This window comes from Phascolarctos cinereus, unplaced genomic scaffold (genome assembly GCF_003287225.1).
Source record: "Phascolarctos cinereus isolate Bilbo 61053 unplaced genomic scaffold, phaCin_HiC Scaffold_1;HRSCAF=81, whole genome shotgun sequence".
Taxonomy (NCBI): domain Eukaryota; kingdom Metazoa; phylum Chordata; class Mammalia; order Diprotodontia; family Phascolarctidae; genus Phascolarctos; species Phascolarctos cinereus.
The window spans coordinates 228,781,699-228,802,456 of NW_027555514.1; the positions used below are offsets into that span (position 1 = coordinate 228,781,699).

The 20,758-nt window shown below is 39.5% G+C and overlaps 1 protein-coding gene across 1 annotated transcript in view; it reads left to right on the forward strand.

Annotated features, from left to right (window-relative positions):
- The window catches only part of SRGAP1 (SLIT-ROBO Rho GTPase activating protein 1), a 331,212-nt gene that overhangs the window by 288,482 nt on the left and 21,972 nt on the right, over window positions 1-20,758 (forward strand). The window contains 3 exon segments of the mRNA XM_020990183.2: window positions 9,351-9,456; window positions 16,788-17,012; window positions 19,558-19,637. Of these exon segments, the coding sequence (XP_020845842.1) occupies window positions 9,351-9,456; window positions 16,788-17,012; window positions 19,558-19,637 (411 nt within the window).

Below are 20,758 nucleotides of genomic sequence, written 5' to 3' on the forward strand. Positions count from 1 at the left end.
GAGGAAGAAAATTGCCTCCCTAGAAACTCCCTATTCCAATGATATCACATCTCCAAATTTAAAACATTATAAGAGTGTGTGTGTGTGTGTGTGTGTGTGTATTACATTGCAAAGTAACATAAGACAAGTATAATAAACGTGGTATGGAAAAATGTTCCATAGGAGGTCAGGGGTAGGAGAGATCACTGGCCTAATCAGTAGATTTGGACTTTGTCAGCTTCCAATAATGGTGTCCACAGTTCCCCCTCCCTCTTCCCATCATATAATAATTTGAAGTGACATTTAATCTAAACAGCAATTTTTTAAAATTTACATCTCTTTGCCAAGGCCCTGTAGAGAGCTTCCTATGGTGATTAAATGTCCTATTTGGTAGTGAAGCTGTAGTGGACAGAGGCTGGACTTTGAGTCAGAAAGACCTGAGTTTGAATCCTATCCTGCCTTAGAAACCTGGCTTCCTTCTAGACTTGACTTAGATCTCACCTTCTGCAAGAGGACTTTTCTAATCCATCCCTCCCACTGCCCCATCATCCACAAGTCTAAAGTTACCTGCATCTCTCTCTGTCTCTCTCTGAGAATAGTTTTTAAAACATTAAAATGAGGTTCACCTAAAGTCCTTCTCAGTTCTAAATCCATGATTCTATGAGGCCACAGTATAAAGTCATTTATTTAAAGAAGTACACAAATCACTCTCCCTCCTACCTTAACACACACACACACACACACACACACACACACACACACACACACACAGAGAGTCTGATACGACTGTGCTCTGGTAACCATAACTCGAAAGCAAGGCAAAGATTAATCTAAATGGATTCAATTTGCCACTAAGGTTTTCCTTCAAGTATATTTCTTCCTTCCTCTCCCCCTACCCCTTTCCTCTCCTTTTTCTCTCCTTCTCTCTTCATCTTTCTAGCTGTCCTCACCCCCTATAAAGCTCACATACGCACTTAACTTTAGCACATGTTAGACATTGACTCTAAATGTGATGTGGCAAAAATAAAATGTGAATGCTTACTTAAATATATAATGTTAGCCAGTAAATTGATCTTGAAAGGCGAGTATTTAGCAATGGATGTCAGGAATGTTTGAGGCAACTGCTGTTAAATAAATACCTTTTCTAAATGTAGCTACCATGGAATTTCCATCCATGTCTTAATGCTTAAGGATAAGTTACCAAGGGAAATAGCATGCTGTGATTTAGCATTTGCTCTCTGCTTTAGAAATGGTGCCACCAAAGATCTGATATTTGCCATTTTCAGAATTCAGAGATGTGATTTGTGGTTAGCTTTTCATACACAGCCTCACAGAGTTGTCAAGCCTCAATGTCAGGGCATTAGAAAAATGACATGTGAAGTCTCCAGTTTGGAGACAAGAACTTTAACTCACTTGGAGAATTTTAATCAGATGCACCAAGCCTAGTTGAGAATTCCCCCTTTTCCCAAGTAGATGAGCTTATAAAGTTGTGGAAACAAGGTATGACTTAGAAAATAAAACAAAGCTTCTACTCACAGCTTTTCCCAGAGAAGAGCATGCCCCAAAGGAATAAATGTGCCTGGCACACAGTAGGGACTTATATCCATCAATAATTGCTTGTCTTGTCTTCCAGTGAAGGAAGGCAAGGAAGCATAATGTTCCATGTTCATTCACAAGCAGGTATAGACATGGACGTTTTCCAGGTTACCCATGACAACCATTAATGTTGGCCCCAATCCTGGGTCCAGGGGAGTGTGCCAGCAGCTGGAGCCAGACCACAACCCAAGCTGGGAATGACTATGCCTAGAGGAGACAGCCAGGGGAAGTTCTCAGGCCCTTCCACCACCTCCAGCTGGTGGCTTGCATACCTCCAGGCCCACACTGCTACTTCAGAAATGCCGGTTGGTTGCATCTCACCCTACTTTAGGTTGACATAATGCACAGATGTTTAGTTTTGTTCAGCTTTTCTGCACTGCCATCATTGTTTTTCCTCATCTTTGTTCCTTGAGGCCGAGATATTTTGGCTTTTACCATGAGCAAGGAGTAACTGTAACTCACCATGGGCAGTTTAATGCATTTTAAATCTTCTCTGAGGAAGGACTTATTAGAGTATTTACGATGACAGAATTGTATATTTTGAGCTGGAAGGGACCTTCGAGACCATCTAATTCAAATCCCTCATTTTATACCCAAGGAAGCCGAGACTTGGGGAAATTAACTAATAGCTCAAGGTCACATCAGTTGTAAGGGCCAGAGCTGGGGTTGGAATCTGAACCCAGATACTATGACTCCAAAGGCAGTGGTTTTTCCACCTTGCCAATACACCAGCAGACATTCTTTAAACAACTGGTAGCACAATGGATGGTCAGCCAAGTGGCACAGTAGCACATAGAGTGCCACTCTTGGAGTCAGGAAGATGTCTTCCCGACTTTAAATCCAGCATCAGACACTTACTAGCTGTGGACAAGCTAGCCTGGGCAAGTCATTTCGCCCTGTTTGCCTCAGTTTCCTCGTCACTAAAATGAGATGGAGAAGGAAGTGGCAAACCATTCTAGTATCTTTGCCAAGAAACCCTAAATGGGGTAATAAAGAGTTAAACGTGACTGAAAACTGAACAACAACAACAACAACGCAGTGGTTAGAGTATGTAGAGTTAGGATTCTGTGTTCAAATCTGCCCTCAGACACTTTCTAGCTGTATTACCCTGGGCAAGTCACTTCACTATTTACCTGCCTCAGTTTCCTTGTCTGTAAAATGGGAATAGCACTTAGCACGGTTCCTGGCACATATTAAAGCACTATAAAAATGTTAGCTGTTTGTTATTATTGTGTGCCTTGTATATGGTAGGCACTGTTAAACTCTGGAACATAAAGACAGAAATCACTGCCTTATGAGGCTTTCATTGTAATAGGGGAGATGTGTGTATGTATATACACATGATATGTGCATGTGTATTGCATGTGTACAATACACACAAAAATGTGTAGACTACATAACATACGTGTATGTATACTGAATGTGTTGCCTGCATGTATGTATGTAGAATATATAGTGTACCTGTCTGCAGAATATGGACGCATATAGAATATATGTGTAGGCTATGTGCACATATGTACATATACAGAATATATAGTGTCCATATATAGACTTTATGCTTATGTGTGTATACAGACTATATACATACACACATGTGTGCAGAATATAGACATGTATAGAATATAGGTGTACGTGTGTGTGTGTGTGCGGGCTATATGCATGTACATGTGTATACAGAATACATACTACATGTGCAGATTATCTACAGTATTTACATATGTGTATATAAAATATCTACACAGTGATTCCAAGAGAGTTTGGGGAGGGAAGAACACTAGTGGATGGGGAGATTAGGAAAATCTTTATGGATCTCCCATCTCTGGGTCTTTGGATGGCTTGTTGTCTATGCCTGGAGTTCATTCCCTCCTCGACTCTCTGATTCTTAGGATCTCTGGTTTCCTTTGAGAGCCAGCTGAAGCACCCGCTTACATATGGGGCCCTTCCTGACCCTTCCCCCAAAAATTACCCTGTAATATTCCATGTGCTTATATACACATGTTGATTCCGCCAGTAGAATTTAAGCTCCATGAAAGCAGGGACCGTTTCAGTTTTGGTCTTTGTACGGTGCCTGGCACAAGGCATGTATCAATCAAGAATTGCATGTCGATTACTTGGTAGGCGTAGAAGGTGGTATCTGAGCTGAATGTTGGAAACAAGAGATCCCAAGAGGCAGAGGTGTCCACACTGCCTCAAGAGTTGACAGGAATTAACCAAAGTCTTGATGATTGTAGACCTAGAGCTGGAGGGATCCTTTAGAGGTCATCTGATCCAACTCCCTTATTCTACAGATGAGCAAACCGAAGCCCGGGGACATGAAATGATTCCCCCAAGGTGACGCTGGCAGTAAATATCTGAGGGGGGGATTTGAGCCCCGGACCTCAGACTCCAGAGACAGTGGTCTCTAGAGTTGAGAAGAATTACCCAAAGGATCTTATATCATGATGATATTTCCATAGAATCAGGAACTATGGCTTTGCACATCCTACAGAATAAAAATAACAGCTAATATAATAATGAAGTAATGTAATAATATTATTATAATCATAATCTTATAAATGTAGCATCATAGTAACCTAATACTATGTACCAGGCACCGTGCTAAGTGCTTTACGTTTATTATCTCAATTAATCGACAACCCTGGGAGATAGATGCTATTATTATCCCTATTTACCAGGTAAGAAAACTGAGGCAAACAGGTTTTAAGTGAATTCCCTGGGATCACACAGTCTGAAGCCAGATTTGAACTCTGGTCTTCCTGACTCCAGGGTGGGCACTCTTTCCACTGCACCACCTAGCTGCAAAGCTAGGATTTCACAAGGATGAAGTGGAATGATGATTGATGACGAGAACTTTTTTTAAAACCGTAAGATAGACTGCTGCCTACCAACCCTTCTCGATTAACACAGTTATCCATCGTCTGCCAGCCTAAAGTTAGATTGGTTGCTTAGAAAATAATATTCTTAATTCTTACCACATTTCTCACATCCTAAGTGATAGCAATGGCATTTTTTAAAATGATGCATTCATCCTAGCTTACGTGGCTGTCACTATGCACTTACTAAGCACGCTGCTTTCAGTGGCAGGGTCATCTTCAGGTAACTTATTTCAAATTCTTCCTTGGCATGAATCAGTTGGAGGCAAAAATGCTAAGGACAACATATGTTTGCCTTGTTGACAAGGGAACAAATGTAGATAAATATCAATTTTTGCTTTTAAGAGTGAGTCATAACATGTATAACATGACTCCTGTTTAGCATCGAACTTCAAAATATGTAATTATTTCACAATGTGTGACAGACACCCTAATTAGAGATGGTATAAAAGTTCTGTTACAGTTTTATTCAACGTAACTAAATATTCAAAGATAGCATTAATTATAAAATACTAAATATAAGTTCACTCAACAAACATTTATTAAATGTTTGCTAGACACTGAGTGCTAGAGATATAAAGAAAAAAATTAGTCCTTGCCCTCAGGGTACTTAAGTTCTAATTCAAGAGACAAGATATATAAATCAGTATATACAAGATGAATACAGAGAAGATGGAAAATGGCCTTAGAAAAGAAGTCATTAGGACCAGGAAAGATCTCTTAGAAGAGCTTGTGTTTCAGCTGAGTTTTAAAGGAGGCTGGAGATACTAAGAGGCAGAGGTGAGAAGGGAGACGTATAGGGAACATCTAGGACTAAGGCACAGAAATGAGAGATAGGGAATCCCATCAAGGGAACAGCAAGTGGGCCAATGTGGCTAGAAAAGACTGGAAAGAAAGACTGAGGCCAGTTGTGAAGAACTTTAAATGCCAGACAGAGATTATGTATCATGGAGGCAATAGGGAGTTTATCAACTAGGGACGTGATAAGGTCAGACTTGTGGTTGGGTAGCAGGGTGGAGATTGGAATGGAATGAGGACATTGAGACAAGGAGTCTAATTGAGTCTGTTGTAGCTAGATGGCACAGTGGATTAGCGTGCTAGCCCTGGAGTCAAGAAGACTCATCTTTAGTTCAAATCCAGCCTGAGATACTTACTAGCTGTGTGACCCTTGGCAAGTCATTTCACCCCATTTGCCTCAGTTTCCTCAACTGTTAAATGAGCTGGAGAAGGAAATGGCAAGCCATTCCAATATCTTTCCCAAGAAAACCCCAAATAAGGTCACGAAGAGTCAGACACAACTGAACAGCAACAACAACAAAAAAAAAAAAAACAGGACAAGAGATGAGAAGCACCTGGGCTGGAATAGTCTCTGTGGGAATGGAAAGACGGGAACATATACAAGAGATATTGTATAGATAGAAATAGCAAGATTAGGTAACTGATTAGATGTGTGGTCAGTGAAAAAAAAAAAAGGAATCACGGATGACACTGAAGTGATGAACCTGGGTGACTTGTGATACCTTCAGTAGTAAAAGAGGAGTTTGGGAGAGAGGTGATTGGGGTGGGGGTAGAGAATATGTCTTGGAGGTGTTCAGTTTCAGATGTAGAAGGAAACTGGTGATTCAGGACTGGACCCCAGAAGAGAGACTAAACTTGGATAAATAGATCTGGGAATCTTCTGTATAGTTATGATAACTGAACCCATGGCAAATGAGATCACCAAATGAAAGAATATAGAGAGAAAAGAAAAAAGTGTCCAGGACAGAGTCTTGAGGGGAATCCTCTGTAGGTGGGAATGACATGGATGAAGAACTAACAAAAAAAAATGAGGAGTGGTCAGACAAGTAGGAGGAGAACCGAGACAGCAGAGTCACAGAGACCCAGAGAGGAGGCAGTATCCAAGAAAAGAAGGTGGTTAACAATGTCAGATGCTGGGGCAGCTAGGTGGCGAAGTGGATAGAGCACTGGCCCTGAAGTCAGGAGGACCTGAGTTCAAATCTGGCCTCAGACCAAACACTTGACACTTACTAGCTGTGTGACCCTGGGCAAGTCACTTAACCCCAATTGCCTAAAAAGAAAAAAATACAATGTCAGATTTTACAAAGAGATCAAGAAAAGGCCATTATAATTGGCAATTAAGAGAGCATTGGCAACTTGAGAGGGGAAATTGGAAAGTGAAATTGTGTAAAATATTTCATATCATTTAATGCTTAATCTACTAAAACCTAAGCACATAACATTTGTCATTCTTGTTAAGTGCTTGGTGGTCCTCTGTAGACGAGTCTCTTCATCCATGTATTTCAGTGGAAAATAAAATGGATTGAGGCAGAAGATCTCTGCCCCTTCCTACTTCTCTGATCTTTGGGCATCTCTATGGACCTCAGTTCCCCCTTATAAGAATGAATGGAGTTGAATTAGATGATCTCTAAAGTTTCTTCAAGTTCTAAATCTGATTATATACATATATGCACATATATACATACATATATACATACATACATGCGTACCCTTCAGCTTCTCCTCTGCTAAAGAAGGCTAAAAATATGTGCCTCCCCCCTTAACTGTGGCACATGGAAGCCATTGATATAATGGAGTTAGTTGTCATGGTGACCAGAAAATAAACTTCTTACATTGGGAACATGGGTTAATTTTTCCAGATCACTGAGAGTATACTTGAGTTTAACTGGAATGGCAACCTGTCATTTGGGCCCTAGCGACCTGAAAAACATTCACCCCCCTCCAAAAGGGAAGTAATTTATCTCCAACAAGGCCATTTTCTGAAAAGTGTGTTGAAACAAGGCACTACATTCAATGAATTCAGTTCTAACCATCTGCCTTATAACATCCATGGGTTCTGATTCATTCTGAAGTACTTTACAAATCATAAATACATTTTCCATATTGCTCAAATGATTGTATTATCGGTATTTTCTGAGTTGATGTAGAGGGTACCTTTCTGGATGGAGAAGTTCGTTGGAAGTATGAATAGCATGTCAATTCTTTAGCTCCATTTTAGTTGGACTTTTTAGAATTTGTAGTCTTAAGATATGACAGCTCCAACTTAAACTATGTAGCACAGTCATTGGTGAGAGTGAGAATTGTTTTTTTCTGTAAGTCCTGACTATGTGATAGAGTTACTTGTACGGTTTTGAACTTATTTGCATCCTGATAGAGGACATCTGGGAATTATATATCCATATACTTCCCCTCCTTTTCCATCACTAATTAAAATCCTCCCCAGCTGTGCAGAGAAACAACTGTCTGATCACACCAGTGGTTTCTTAATAAGTGGACAGCAGCCCTAGATACCTTTTCCCCCTCTCAATGTAAATGGTTATTCTTACTCTTGGAACACAATGAAGGAGCTGGGAAAAAATTAGTTGATTAAATGTAGTTGTTCATGCATTTTATTTTTAATTTGTAGATTATCACCTGACTGTCTGGGCTGAATTAGCTTTTAATTGAATTGGTGCTGATAGGAGGAAGAAGCTAGAAAGGCTTTCTCATCTATTCTGATACATTTGTCAATTGTTTTCTCTTCCTCTTATTAAATATGATGATTAAAGACTATTGAAAGTCCTTAGGGGGGAAATCATGCCAGTATTTTCATATGTTTCACAGAATGAGGCTCTCATTTGTACACTTGTCAATTCTCTCAGAACGCCATGCAGAGAAACAAAGTAGTGGAGCAGAAAGAATCCTGGGCTGGGGGTCAGAAGACCTAAATTCTAGCTCCAAGATCCACCACTTACTCAATCTGTGATTTGAACAAAGCAGTTAAGATCTCAGAGCCTCTGTTTCCTCATCTCTTAAAATATAGCTTCTAACACCTGGCATATCTGTGCCACAGTGTTGTTATGAGGCTCTGAAAAAAACCAAATGGATTTGAAAACACTTTTTAAAAAAATAATAGGTGGGGGAGTTTAGATCTAGAACAGAAAGTGACCTTTAGGGTCATGTAGTCCAACCTTTTCTTTTTGTAGAAAGGAAAATCTAGGTGAAGTGATTTCCCTGAGTTCCCACAGATAATAAGCATTAGAGGTCCCATAACTCCTGAGACAGGATGCAAAATGCTGTACAAAAAACAATAAGTGGGATTACTATTTCACTCTTTCACCAGTGCTATATTTTATATTTGTGGATTGGAAAAAAAAAAGCAGAAAAAGAAAAACCACCTTGTCACCTGGTGACCAGTCTTCTTGGTCTTCTTTCCAAACTCAAATTTGTTCTTAGACATTGAGATCTTTCAAGCTTAGTAGGATCTACCAGAGAGCCTACACTCTATTTGGTGAAACCCAGAGAACCCAGTGTTACCTCCAAAGCATCAAAGTAGAACGTTGGTTAGGGAAAGTGGCATTAATATCATTGTTAACTACATTATCCCTAAGAGTAATATTTTTCAGGAACACCGCTGTGCTGAGAAGCTTCAGAAAAGTCTGCTTCGGTAGAGAAGAAAACAATACTTGGAAATGCGAAGCACCAGGAAGTCCAGGGAACTAGTCAAACATAGCAAAGGAGAGATCCTTCCCTCTCCTTCTCCAAAAAAAGGAGGGGGAAAACTGTTCAGAGGAATTTAGAAATGTCAACAAGTTTAAAACTGTTTCTACACTAAATAAATGAGAAGAATCTTGTTTAAGACCAGAACTATAGGAATACCAATGAAAAAAAAATATGGTGGTAGGGTAGAGGGGACATCATTGGAAATGGTAGCACCCCTCATGCTATTTCACTTAAATGTCACTTGCATTCCCATGGGGAAAGTTTGAGGATCTGGCCAAGGGCCATGGAGAGTCAACCTATATAAGTGTCCTTATCATAAAGCATATCAGAATGTATAGGCATCATTCTATACTTTATTTAGGTGGAAGGATCTTAACAATACTATTTATCTTCTGTTTGTAGGAATAGATAATCTCTATGAGAGGGCTCTTCACATCCATAAACTCCTCCTTACCTTGCCGAGATCAGTCCTTATTGTGATGAGGTACCTTTTTGCTTTCCTCAACCAGTAAGTATCTTTGAGGCTGTTGTGGAAATACTGCTATTTAACCATTTATTTGCTACATCTGAATTGTCTTGGCTGTCAGGTCCTCTTTAAAACTGACATTTTGGTTCTCTTCATCATAGGCAAATGTATTTTAATTGGCACAGTTGACAACTGGAAAAAAATGATTGAATTCAGACTGAAAGTATGTTTCTTCCTAGCAAATCATCATTAGTTTGAAAGCACCACCCCAACTTCTTCAGGAGCAGGCTTTGAGAGATAGTGAACAATAGAAGGGCTATGGTCCATGGAGTCACAAAGAGTCAGAAACAACTGAACAAATGAAGGACAGCAACCCCAAATGCAGAACCTGTGGCCATAAGTCCCCAAATAGCCTCATCTTCTTAAAAGGAACAAACCACAAAACTAAGCCAATATTAACTATTTTATGAAGGTTGTTTTTTAAGTCAGAATGAGCTAGGTACCTGTCTACTGTGGAAAGTTACTGTAATTCTAATGCTGTTGGAGGGAAAAAAAGGAAAAATAAAAGAGATGAGTGTTATGCTCTGAATTAAATGAGAAATTCTCTAAGCTCAGTAGAATGAGATACTGTAAAGGTTTAAATGCATTTCTAAAACATTTTTTCCATTATTAAATGGAATAGAAATATAAAAATCTAGTTTTGATTTTCAAAAGAACATTTTTTTTTCTATTTAGTCCATTTATCTTTCAGTTTTAAAAAGACAAAAAGGCTAGCTTTCTTATTTCCTAGTGCATATTCAGAACTTTAAAAGCATCTTGGCCAGGTCCTAGATAAGCTCCTTCCCCCTGCCCTACTCCCACTCCATGTTCTCCTGTCAGCATTTCAAGTAAGCAGTTGGAGCTAAAGAAATACAATGGATGTCGGGGGGGGGGGGGGGGAGTTCACCAATGATTTACTGAGTCAATTTGAGGAAATGCCTTTTCCTCTGTCAAGTGTAGATTGTCCATTTCTAAAATTAGGGCATTCTCTTCTCTCCACTTCCCTGGAGAGAGAAGGGAAGTTTGCAGATTGCTTTGAGCTCTCAAAAAAAATGCCAGGGCAATTGTGGACATGACCCCTTCTGAAAATTTCATGTGAAACCAGAGTGTCCATATAGATAGGAAGATGCTGGCATTCAATAAATATGTGTTTCAGTGAATTCATTTGATTTGAATAAAGAGAGAACCATGTGGCTAAAAATTCAGTGTCCACTCCTTTCCCAAAGCTTCAAACAGAAATGTCTGTTGGGGTCTATTCAGATCACAATTATTTTTAGGCACAATTGTAGTTTCATCTTTTTAAGTATATTAAATATATCACAGTGGTACGGAGACAGTAACAACATGATGGAAGACTATGGGTAGAGAAATTAGTCAGTCTTTCAATTTACTCTCTTAGATTCTTACTTGCATTTGCCCTCCATCCAAGAGAATAGCTACTAGCCTTTTCTCTCCCCATGAAATCCTGCCAAAATCACTGTGTTAATCTATGCAAAGCACTTTGCAAATATTAAGGCACTACATATGTGCCCACAAACATATGTACATACATGTATAAGATATACACGTAATATATACCTATTTGTCACATTTACTCACTGACTTTACACCACACACTGATTTTCTTGTCACCCCTTTCTCCAGTCCTTGAGCCCCGATGAAACCTAGGATCTATCTAATCAAGTGTATTCCACGTTAGCTCTGAAGATCCTTCCCTCATCCCCCACTCTCACAAATGGGTTGGGTCCCTAGAGCTGAGCTGGCTGCGTCTTCCCTCCAGGGTTCTAGAGATACCCCTTGAGGGGTCAGGGATGGTTCTCTGAGGCCATTGTTTCAAGCTCTCACTGGTATGCTTCTTTCCCACCCCACAACCCCAGCCAGTATTAACAGTTAAGAATCCAAGTAGTCAGCCAGCCTGAGTAACTTTCAGAAAGAGGTGTTTGCTAAGGCGGTACAGTAAGAAGTCGGCGTAAAACATTACCCCACCAAAATTTTAACCCTTCTTCCTTCAGGTACCAGCCCGTGTGCTAAGTGGGTACCTGACAGCTCTTAGCTACGAGAAGTCCTTTTCTCCCTCTCATGGGGTACTCAGTAATAAAAGTTAATATTTATATAGCGTCTACTGTGTGCCAGCCACTGTGCTAATATGCTAAATTACAAATATCTCATATGTTCCTCATAACAATCCTAGGAGGTGGGTACTGTTATTATCCGGAATTTATAGATGAAGAAACTGAGACAGAGATTAAATGACTTGCCCAGTGTCAGACAGATAGAAAACGCCTGAGGATGGATTTGAACTCAGGTCTTCCTGACTTCAGGAAGTTCACCTTAAATATAGTGGATTTGCATCTCTCTCTCCTTGGCTCCTGACACAGAATGTTCCTACCAGCTGATCCGGGACACATCTAAGACGCCAATGAGAAGGTGGGAGTTTCTACTGTAATAGAGGCAGGATGCTAGGTCACCAGTGGAAAGATGAGAGGCCCTGCATCTACCAGATCCTTAAGGATCTGCAAAGCCAGTGGGTCCTCTTCCACTCAGCGGGAGATGGAAAGGGGAAGGACGCCTAATCAAGGTGACCCCTTATCCTCACCTTGGCATTGCTGTTCCTTTGCAGGTGTTTCAACTAGAATTCCCTAGCATACCAGCTAACTCATAGATTTTATTCCGGATTCAGAGGATACAACAAAATATCACAGCCAGTTGAAACAGACCTCTTATCTGATAGAATTTTAGTTCATCAAATGGCTTTCAAGACTTTTCATACTTAGTCTATAATTCACTGGGTTTTTAAAATTTTTATTCATCTTATTTTTAATTTATGGAATAAAATGAGCATTTCCATAACATAGTATAATTTTTAAATTTTTTTTTTAGGCAGTTGGGGTTAAGTGACTTTCCCAGGGTCACACAGCTAGTAAGTGTCAAGTGTTTGGTCTGAGGCCGAATTTGAACTCGGGTCCTCCTGACTTCAGGGCCGGTGCTCTATCCATTGCGCCACCTAGCTGCCCCCAGCATGGTATAATTTTTAAAAGAAAATTGCACATGAAACTGCAAATGTATTTGTACAATTTGCTGTTCCTTTTTACTTTTAAATTATATAAATGTATAAACTTATGTAAATTTCTTTTTTTTTCTTTTTCCCTTCCACTACCCCACCCTAGGGGTGGCTATCATTAGACACAAATATAAATATATAAGCATATATATGTGTAGATATAGATATATAGATATATAAAACCATTCTACACATACTTCTATTTATCACTTCTTTCTCTGGATGCAGATAGCATCTTCTTTCATATGTCCTTTGTAGTTAATTTGGATATTTATAATGGTTAAAATGACTTAGTCACTCAAAATTGTTCTTAAAATAATATTATTCGATATTCATTGATTGATAGAGATGTTCTGACCCAGTGAGGTTATCAGAAGTGCTTTCAACCCCACCCTTCCACCGGCAAGTTAGTCATCAACTTGTTATTGGCCATTTCAGTTGTGTCTGACTCTTTGTGACCCCATTTAGGGGTTTTCTTGGCAAAGATACTAGAGTGGTTTGCCATTTCCTTTTCAAGCCCATTTTACAGATGAGGAACTGAGGCGTACAAGGTTAAGTGACTTGTCCAGAATCTCATAGCTAGTAAGTGTCTGAGGACAGATTTGAATCTGACTTCAGGTCCAGCGCTCTATCCATTGCACTAACTAGCTACCCCCAAGCATTAATTAAGTGCCAGGTGCTATGCTGCCTATAGGAGATGGAAATAATAAGAAGGAAACAACTGCTGCCCTCAGGGTGTTTACTTTCTATTGCTGGAAATGAACTTATCTGTTAATATGCCTGTCAAAAAAGATAATTTGGAATCAAATGGTATCCTTTCCTAACCTCCTAGTGAAAAGGCAGAGGTTGGAAGGAAATGGGCCTGAACACAAAGGGATCCTGCCTCTGCCCTCTGAAGAGACTGGCTTTGTTGTGCAATGTTTGTGTGGGGCTTTTGGAAAGAGCCCAAAGAAGAGGTGATTGCTAATTATTCATTTGATTTGTTAAAGAATGATAGGAAAACAACATTAAAACTTACTGTGCTGTAAAAGTACTGTGGTGTAATTTTAAAAACCAAAGTGAACATCACAAAATTTCACAGTTCCATCTACAGTTCTCCTTTTCAGTGCTTTGTATGTTGTAGAATATTTGTTGTGCATATGTTAGAAATCATTTTTTTTAATTTTCAAATGCTCACTTTTCAAACAGGCTTAATTTAAAAACTTGGAAAGATTAATCGCATGCCTCCTAATTCAAGTGTTTTCTGATAAGAAAATAAGGATGAAGGGATAGATACCTCTGTGTTTTACCCCAATTCTTTCTTCTCTCTTACCTTAGTCTCAAAATGAAAGGCTTAGACTAGAGAACCTCCAGGCTCTCTTCTAGCTCCAGGAACACCCCTGATGATTCGCTTATCTTCAATTCAGTTTCAACATTTATTAATGTTTGTGCAAAACACTGTGCTGGGCACTGAGGGAGAGAGATAGATAACCAAGATATGGCATCTACCTTCTAGGGGCTTACGGTCTGGTAGAGGAGCTAAGACATATACACAATTAACTATAATACAAAATAGAACTTGGTAAATATATCAGAAGATGAACAACTAAAAATGCTATGTGCATATTAAGTGCAATGACATTCCCATGAAAGAAAAACTCATTTGCAAATAAAGGGATCAGGGAAGGCTTCAAAGAGGCAGCATTTGAGATGTGTCTTAAAGGATTTCAACAGACAGAAATAGGGAAAAGGACATTTTTTTTTTAGTTAGGCAGTGGGGTTAAGTGACTTGCCCAGGGTCACACAGCTAGTAAGTGTTATGTGTCTGAGGTTGGATTTGAACTCAAATCCTCCTGAATCCAGGGGCAGTGCTCTATCCACTGCGCCACCTAGCTGCATTTCTAAAATATGTGTGAGGATATGAGGAAAGAGCTGGCCCAGTTCAAGTAACATGACTTTCCAGTGCTATATTATAGACTTTGTAAAGACTGAACTTAGGGGTTCTATATAACAGTTGTAGAAATTGTGCTTTTATCCCCCTTCTGTTTAACTAGATTGCATTTCAAGACATCACCCTTGCGATGTCATTGGTCCTTTTTGAGAAGGAAGAATGGATAACATCAACTAGACTACTTTATTTCACAAAAAGCGTATAAACAGCATGCATTATGGCGAGTCATTTTTGACTCTGACACAGCCTTCTTCTGGCAGTGTGTGTTCTCCCCGTCCCCCCTCCTTCCCTTCAGTTTGTCATCTTTTCATTCAATGCAGTTCAATCCAGCACCAGCATTTGTTAAGAACCTGTTTTATGGCAGGCATTGTGCTTTCATCTGGACTTTACGTTCTCTTTAGACTAGACATTATATAAGACACTAACATTGCTAAGATAAAAATAGTTTTCCTAATGTAGCTTCCTGCCCAATTTGAATGAAGAAAGAGGGAAGGTAACAGCAGGTGTCTTATAATCTTTATAAGTCCAATTATAATCATCACCTGGATAGTATAAGGGAGGATTCCTTCTCCTACCCCCCCCACACACCCACCCCCCTAGTACAATTGATGTGATAGCAGGGTAATGAGAAATTAATGTGTTAACAAGGTATTAACACCTACTGGTCACTTTATGGGATACAAACCAGTCCCTTGGGTGAATTAAAGGGAAACTCACTGGCTGAGCAAACAAATTAGACCCAACCCAGGGTCCAGCCCAGGGAAGTTCAAGGGGTCCAGGCTCTTTATGAGGTAGAGTCCTAAAGTGGAGGAGGAAGGGATTTCTCTCTCCTCCCCACCTCATTAGTCACGGATTCTAGCAGCAATTTGCCCAGAGGCAAACACCTCATTCAGCAGCTGGAGAAGAGTTCATTGGTTTGGAAGACCTCAAGATACAGTTGAGGGAGCAGAGACACACACGCACACACACACACAAACACAGTCTAAATAGACATGGCTCCAGAGAAGCAGTCGCTTGAGGGAGTCAGCATTATTGAGGAATGGGACCTCAGGTGGCAGAAAAGAAAGCTGTCCATGGAGAAGATTAGACCTTTGGAACCCAGCTTAACAACTTTCTTAGTAGAGATACTGTATATTGATAAGGGGAATTGTAAGAGGAATCTAAGAAGAATTTCCAAACTGGTATATCACAAATAGTTGTAAGATACCTTTGCTATAAATGCGATAAATATGTACTCTTGAGTTTAAGTCTTCTCTTCCCATGGATGCTGTGTTTATTTATGGGAGAGTATCTCTGATTAGTGAAGAATGTTTTGTAGCTGCCTTTACATTATGCCATCTTAGTAAAAGGCTTTGTTAAGAGCTAATTATATCTATTGGCTGTTCGTAGGAAGCGTATGGGGGGGGCTCATGAACTAAAGTGTTAGAACTAAAGTATAGAAGTTAGAAGAATAACCCAAAGGGTTATTCTTGAGCACAAGGTGCCGGCCGCCCTCTCTGCCAGTTTGAGTGCAGGTTGGGAAAAATAACCTAGAGGAGGTACTATAGTAACACAATCATGAATATTCATGTGACTGAGCTCTGTAATTAAAACAAGTCAACTAGGGATTTCCCAAAAACATGCAGCTCACAATCCATGGATGAGATGGGAGAATGGGATTTATTCTTCTTAAAAAATCTGTTGCAGAGGTGGAAGAGAATATTTGTGCTCCTTTGATGTGTATGATATGATGGAGGTTGAGGGACTATTGCTTAGCTTTGGAGACCAAGCTTTGAAGTCTCTTATATTGATTTTAGATTCCAAGCGTTGTTCATTTGCTCCCTCTCAAGTGGCAAGGAAAGAAACTGTCTTTCCCACTAGTGTTTCTTAACACTTTCTAGCAAGAAATAAATCTGAAAAAAAAAGTTGGGAGGGAGGAGGGGTTTTAGAGATCTAAACACAGCAGCCTTGTAGGGTTTCTTTCTGTTCCTCCCAGATGTATCTGCTTGACATTTAATGGCTGATTGTTTACTTTGTGTCTTACAGATGGAACTCTGTTCATTTCATCCTAGTTCCCAATTGTACTGAGAACCATAATAAATTCTCTTCCCTGCCTTCCAAGAATGCTACTTAATAAAGCAAGCTGAATATACAATTCTCTTTCAGCTGCTACTCAATACAAGTTACAGCTATCTTTGTTTTCAGTTGAACTACTGTAGGGAAGATAGAGGGCCATAATTCATAATTGATCATCAAAGGGTTTATGCCTTAATTCTCAGAATTTCAGTATTTTTAAACATCACTGAATTTTCTATTTCTTAAAAAAAAAAATCTGTTTACAGTTGCTTGTGTTTCCTTCCCTAGCCTCTCACAGTACAGCGATGAGAACATGATGGACCCCTATAACCTGGCCATTTGTTTTGGGCCAACACTAATGCCTGTTCCAGAAATACAGGACCAGGTGTCTTGCCAGGCTCACGTGAATGAAATCATCAAAACTATCATCATCCACCATGAGATCATTTTCCCAGATGCTAAAGAACTAGATGGCCCAGTTTATGAGAAGTGCATGGCTGGAGGCGACTACTGGTAAGTAAGAGGGATTTAAGGCAGGAAAGAACCAGGCAAGGACCTCGTACCACAAAATTCTTACACTTCTCAAAATAATAGCAATGATAATAGCCACCATTTATATAACACTATAAAGTTGGCAAAGCACGCTACAAATATTTTCTCATTTTGTCCTCACAACAACCCTGGGAGGTAGGTGCGATTATTATCCCCATTTTATAGATGAGGAAACTGAGGCAAACAGAAGTTAAGTAACTTGCCCAGCTAGTAAGTGTCAGAGTCTGGGATTGAACTTATCTTTCTAACATTATATTCACTGCACCACCTAGTTACGTCAAAAGAATACAACCCCATAAAATTTAGAAAACAGGTAAATTTTAGTAGGACTGAAATGATTACTAGAAACTGGCTTGTTACCAGGGAAACTCCAACCTCAACTAGGGGTTTATCACCTCATCTAGACCTTAAACATTTTTTTTCTTGTAGTCAGATTTGGGGAAGGGTAATTTTTTTGGTCATTTATATTTGTACTGTACTAATATCAAGTGAAAATGGCTTGGGGCAGCTAGGTGGCGCAGTAGATAGAGCACCGACCCTGAAGTCAGGAGGACCTGAGTTCAAATCCGGCCTCAGACCAAACACTTGACACTTACTAGCTGTGTGAGCCTGGGCAAGTCACTTAACCCCAGTTGCCTTTAAAAAAAAAAAAAGGGCTGGAAATTTCACCCAGATACATCTGGTTCCTCTCAAGTGACTAATGAAGTTATCATTGTCCTCCTTCCATATCCTTTACCAGGTAGTTATGATTCTACCCAGTATCATGTATATAAAGCACTTAGAGCTTCTGAAAATAAAGAAATTATATAAGCCTCTTTTTTTTACTCTTACCAGTTCACAGCTCTAATAAGTAGGAGCCTAACCTAAGATTTTAAGATAGGACGTAAATAAATCCTCCACTAGAACATACCCACCAACTACTCAAGCAATTTCTCCAAGACCCCTCCCTCCCCCAGTGAGGGGGGAAACTCATCAGTTCCTGAGGTAGCTAATTCCACTCTAGGAGAACGCTCATTGTTAGGGAGCTCTTTCCTGACATCAAGCTGAAATTTGCCTGTGTGGAGCATGTACCATTCCTTGTTCTGTCATGTGGAGCCAGACAGAACAAGTCTGATCCCTGTTCTATGCAACAGCCTTGCAAAAACTGGAACCTTGGCATAGAAATTGTTCTGATCATCAGAAAAATATAATCAGCTCCTAATTATCCATACTCCTGAAGGGGAGAAATAGTGTCAGTTTCCCAAAAAAGCCTCCAAATCCTTTATGTTTGACTTTGCAATATTTTTGTGCTTACATTTGATGTGTGTCTGATGTTCAAAACATATGAGTCCACCCTACTGTGACAATCCTCCTCATGAGAAACTAGAAAACCATCCCAGGGGTGGGTCCTTGTGTGGAACTTTTGACTGAGTCCAAAGTTTTACAGAACAAATCCCTTTATTAACAGGATTTGTTCTAGGTCCTTAGGTATGGCCTTTTGACTGAATCCAAGTTTTATAGAACAAATCCTATTATTAAGAGGATTTGTTCTGTGAAGTTTGGATTCAGTCAAAGGGCCACACTTGAGGACCTAGAGGGCTACATGTGGCCTCAAGACTGCATGTTCCCCATCCCTATAACCCATCTAGACCCCTTGCCCCTTTACTGTTCCTTGCCCCTTTATCAGGAATAAATAGGATCGCATCTCGGTGCTAGTACCAGGCCAAGCATTAGGCTAAAGCTTGTCCTTATAACTTAATTTTATTCCTGCAGTAGGATACAGAGGTCCTTGTTTTGGTTTGGTAGAGATTCTCTTTCACCTCCTTCTAAGTTAGATGTAAACAATGGAAAAATAAGTGATAATAGTAAGTAATATGTTGACAATTACTTTTATTTTTTGTCAAAACAATTGGGGTTAAGTGACTTGCCCAGAGTCACACGGCTAATATAATATGTCTCAAGTGTCTGGTCTGAGACTAGATTTGAAATAACATGTTGTCATGTGGTGCTTCTAATCTCATTTCCATTAAGTGGAACAACTCTGTCTAAGGTCTCCTGCACAGTTTATCAGATAGCCTGTTAACCAAGATTTGTTGGTCTTTTTTAGGTCTAATCTAGTAAATTTTCAACACCTATTTTCTAAAATATACTTAAACCTCATTATAAAATGCTTTGCAATTCAGTTATAACATGGGTTTTCATATCATCTTTCTTAAAATATATTTTCCCCAATTTAAACAATTTTAAACATTTTTAACAATTGTTAAAACTGTTTAACATTTTTTTTTAATTTTGAGTTCCAAAAATTCTGTCCCTCCCTCCCCGAGATGATACATAGTTCTATGGGTGAGATCTCTCTTCACCTCACCAGAAAGTCACAGATATCATAGTTCTCCTCTCTACTGAGGCTAACATTATGAATTATGAATGTCCTTGCATTGTGTCCTTTGGTTTAAAGTCTCATTTGCTCATTCCTTATATATCTGCTCCCTGTGGCTTCCTAATGATTTCCATTTCTGTCCCACAGTGACAGCCCATATAGTGAGCATGGTACTTTGGAAGAAGTTGATCAGGATGCTGGTACAGAGCCCCACACCAGTGAAGATGGTATGCCTTATCACATCATGTTGTTAAAATACTATTCTGTGTGTTTTTAGATCAGATAAATTCACATTTTCAGAACTTACAGTGAATCTAATTTGCAAGTTGTCATTGCAAGTGACATAACAATGTTCCCCTTTCAGTGGAATTGCCTTTTTTCCAAGCCCCGCCAACCCCCAACCCTTATCTACTTTCTTTTATCTTGTATTGCTTTGTTTCTTTCTCTGGATGGTTTATTTTTAAACTAGAGGCTTCCGCAAGGGTTTCCTCACTATCCCCAGAAAAATGTAGAATCAAAGCAAAGTTAATGCTAGGTATCAGTACAAATATCTGACTGACCCAGTAGGCCATTTGTCAGCTGTTCTTATTTGTCATGTACAAGATAACTGGCCTACAGAGGCCATTGCATTTTAAATGAGCACTCTGACTATAGTGGATCAAAAAAAAAAATGAGGGGTGTGTCCCACTGAAGCTGTGCCAAAGCCTAATTAAATTAACAGAAGTATTGCAGGTGTCTTTGTATGTTGCATCTTCTGCAGTGTGATGACTTACAAGAGTGGCTTTTGTTACAAAAGCCAGATCACTGATTTGTCTCTGTATCAGTCTCCCAGGAAAAGAGATAACAGATCAGGTTGTGAAAAGATAAAACGATGTTGAAGCCTTAAAGGGAAAATTTGGTGTATTTGACATCTGGATTAAGTGATGGGTAATGGAAACATGGGACATGACACCAGTACCCCGACAGATGGCCAGCTTTGCTAACTTTTCTTCTCCCTGGGACAAAAAAAAAAAAAAAGAAGATGGTTATTCAGGAAGATGAGGCCACTACCCCTCTTTTCTTATTCAGTCATTCAACAGAATCTCATCTGAGATCTCCAAAGAGCCACTGTGCTTGTGTGAATATTGTCTTTGCTTGGGATTGCTCTGTCTTATTAAAGATGTGGGGAAATAGCTTATTGATTGATCTAAAGAGACCCAGGTGGTTCCTAGAGGAAAACAGGGAGGCCAAAGGGAGGAATTTCTTTAACCTAGTAGCTGATTGGCCAGAAAGGCAAATGTATTATTAATTCACCTGGCTGGTCTTTTATTACCTAGTTATTCTTCTATAAACTATATTTGGATGAAAT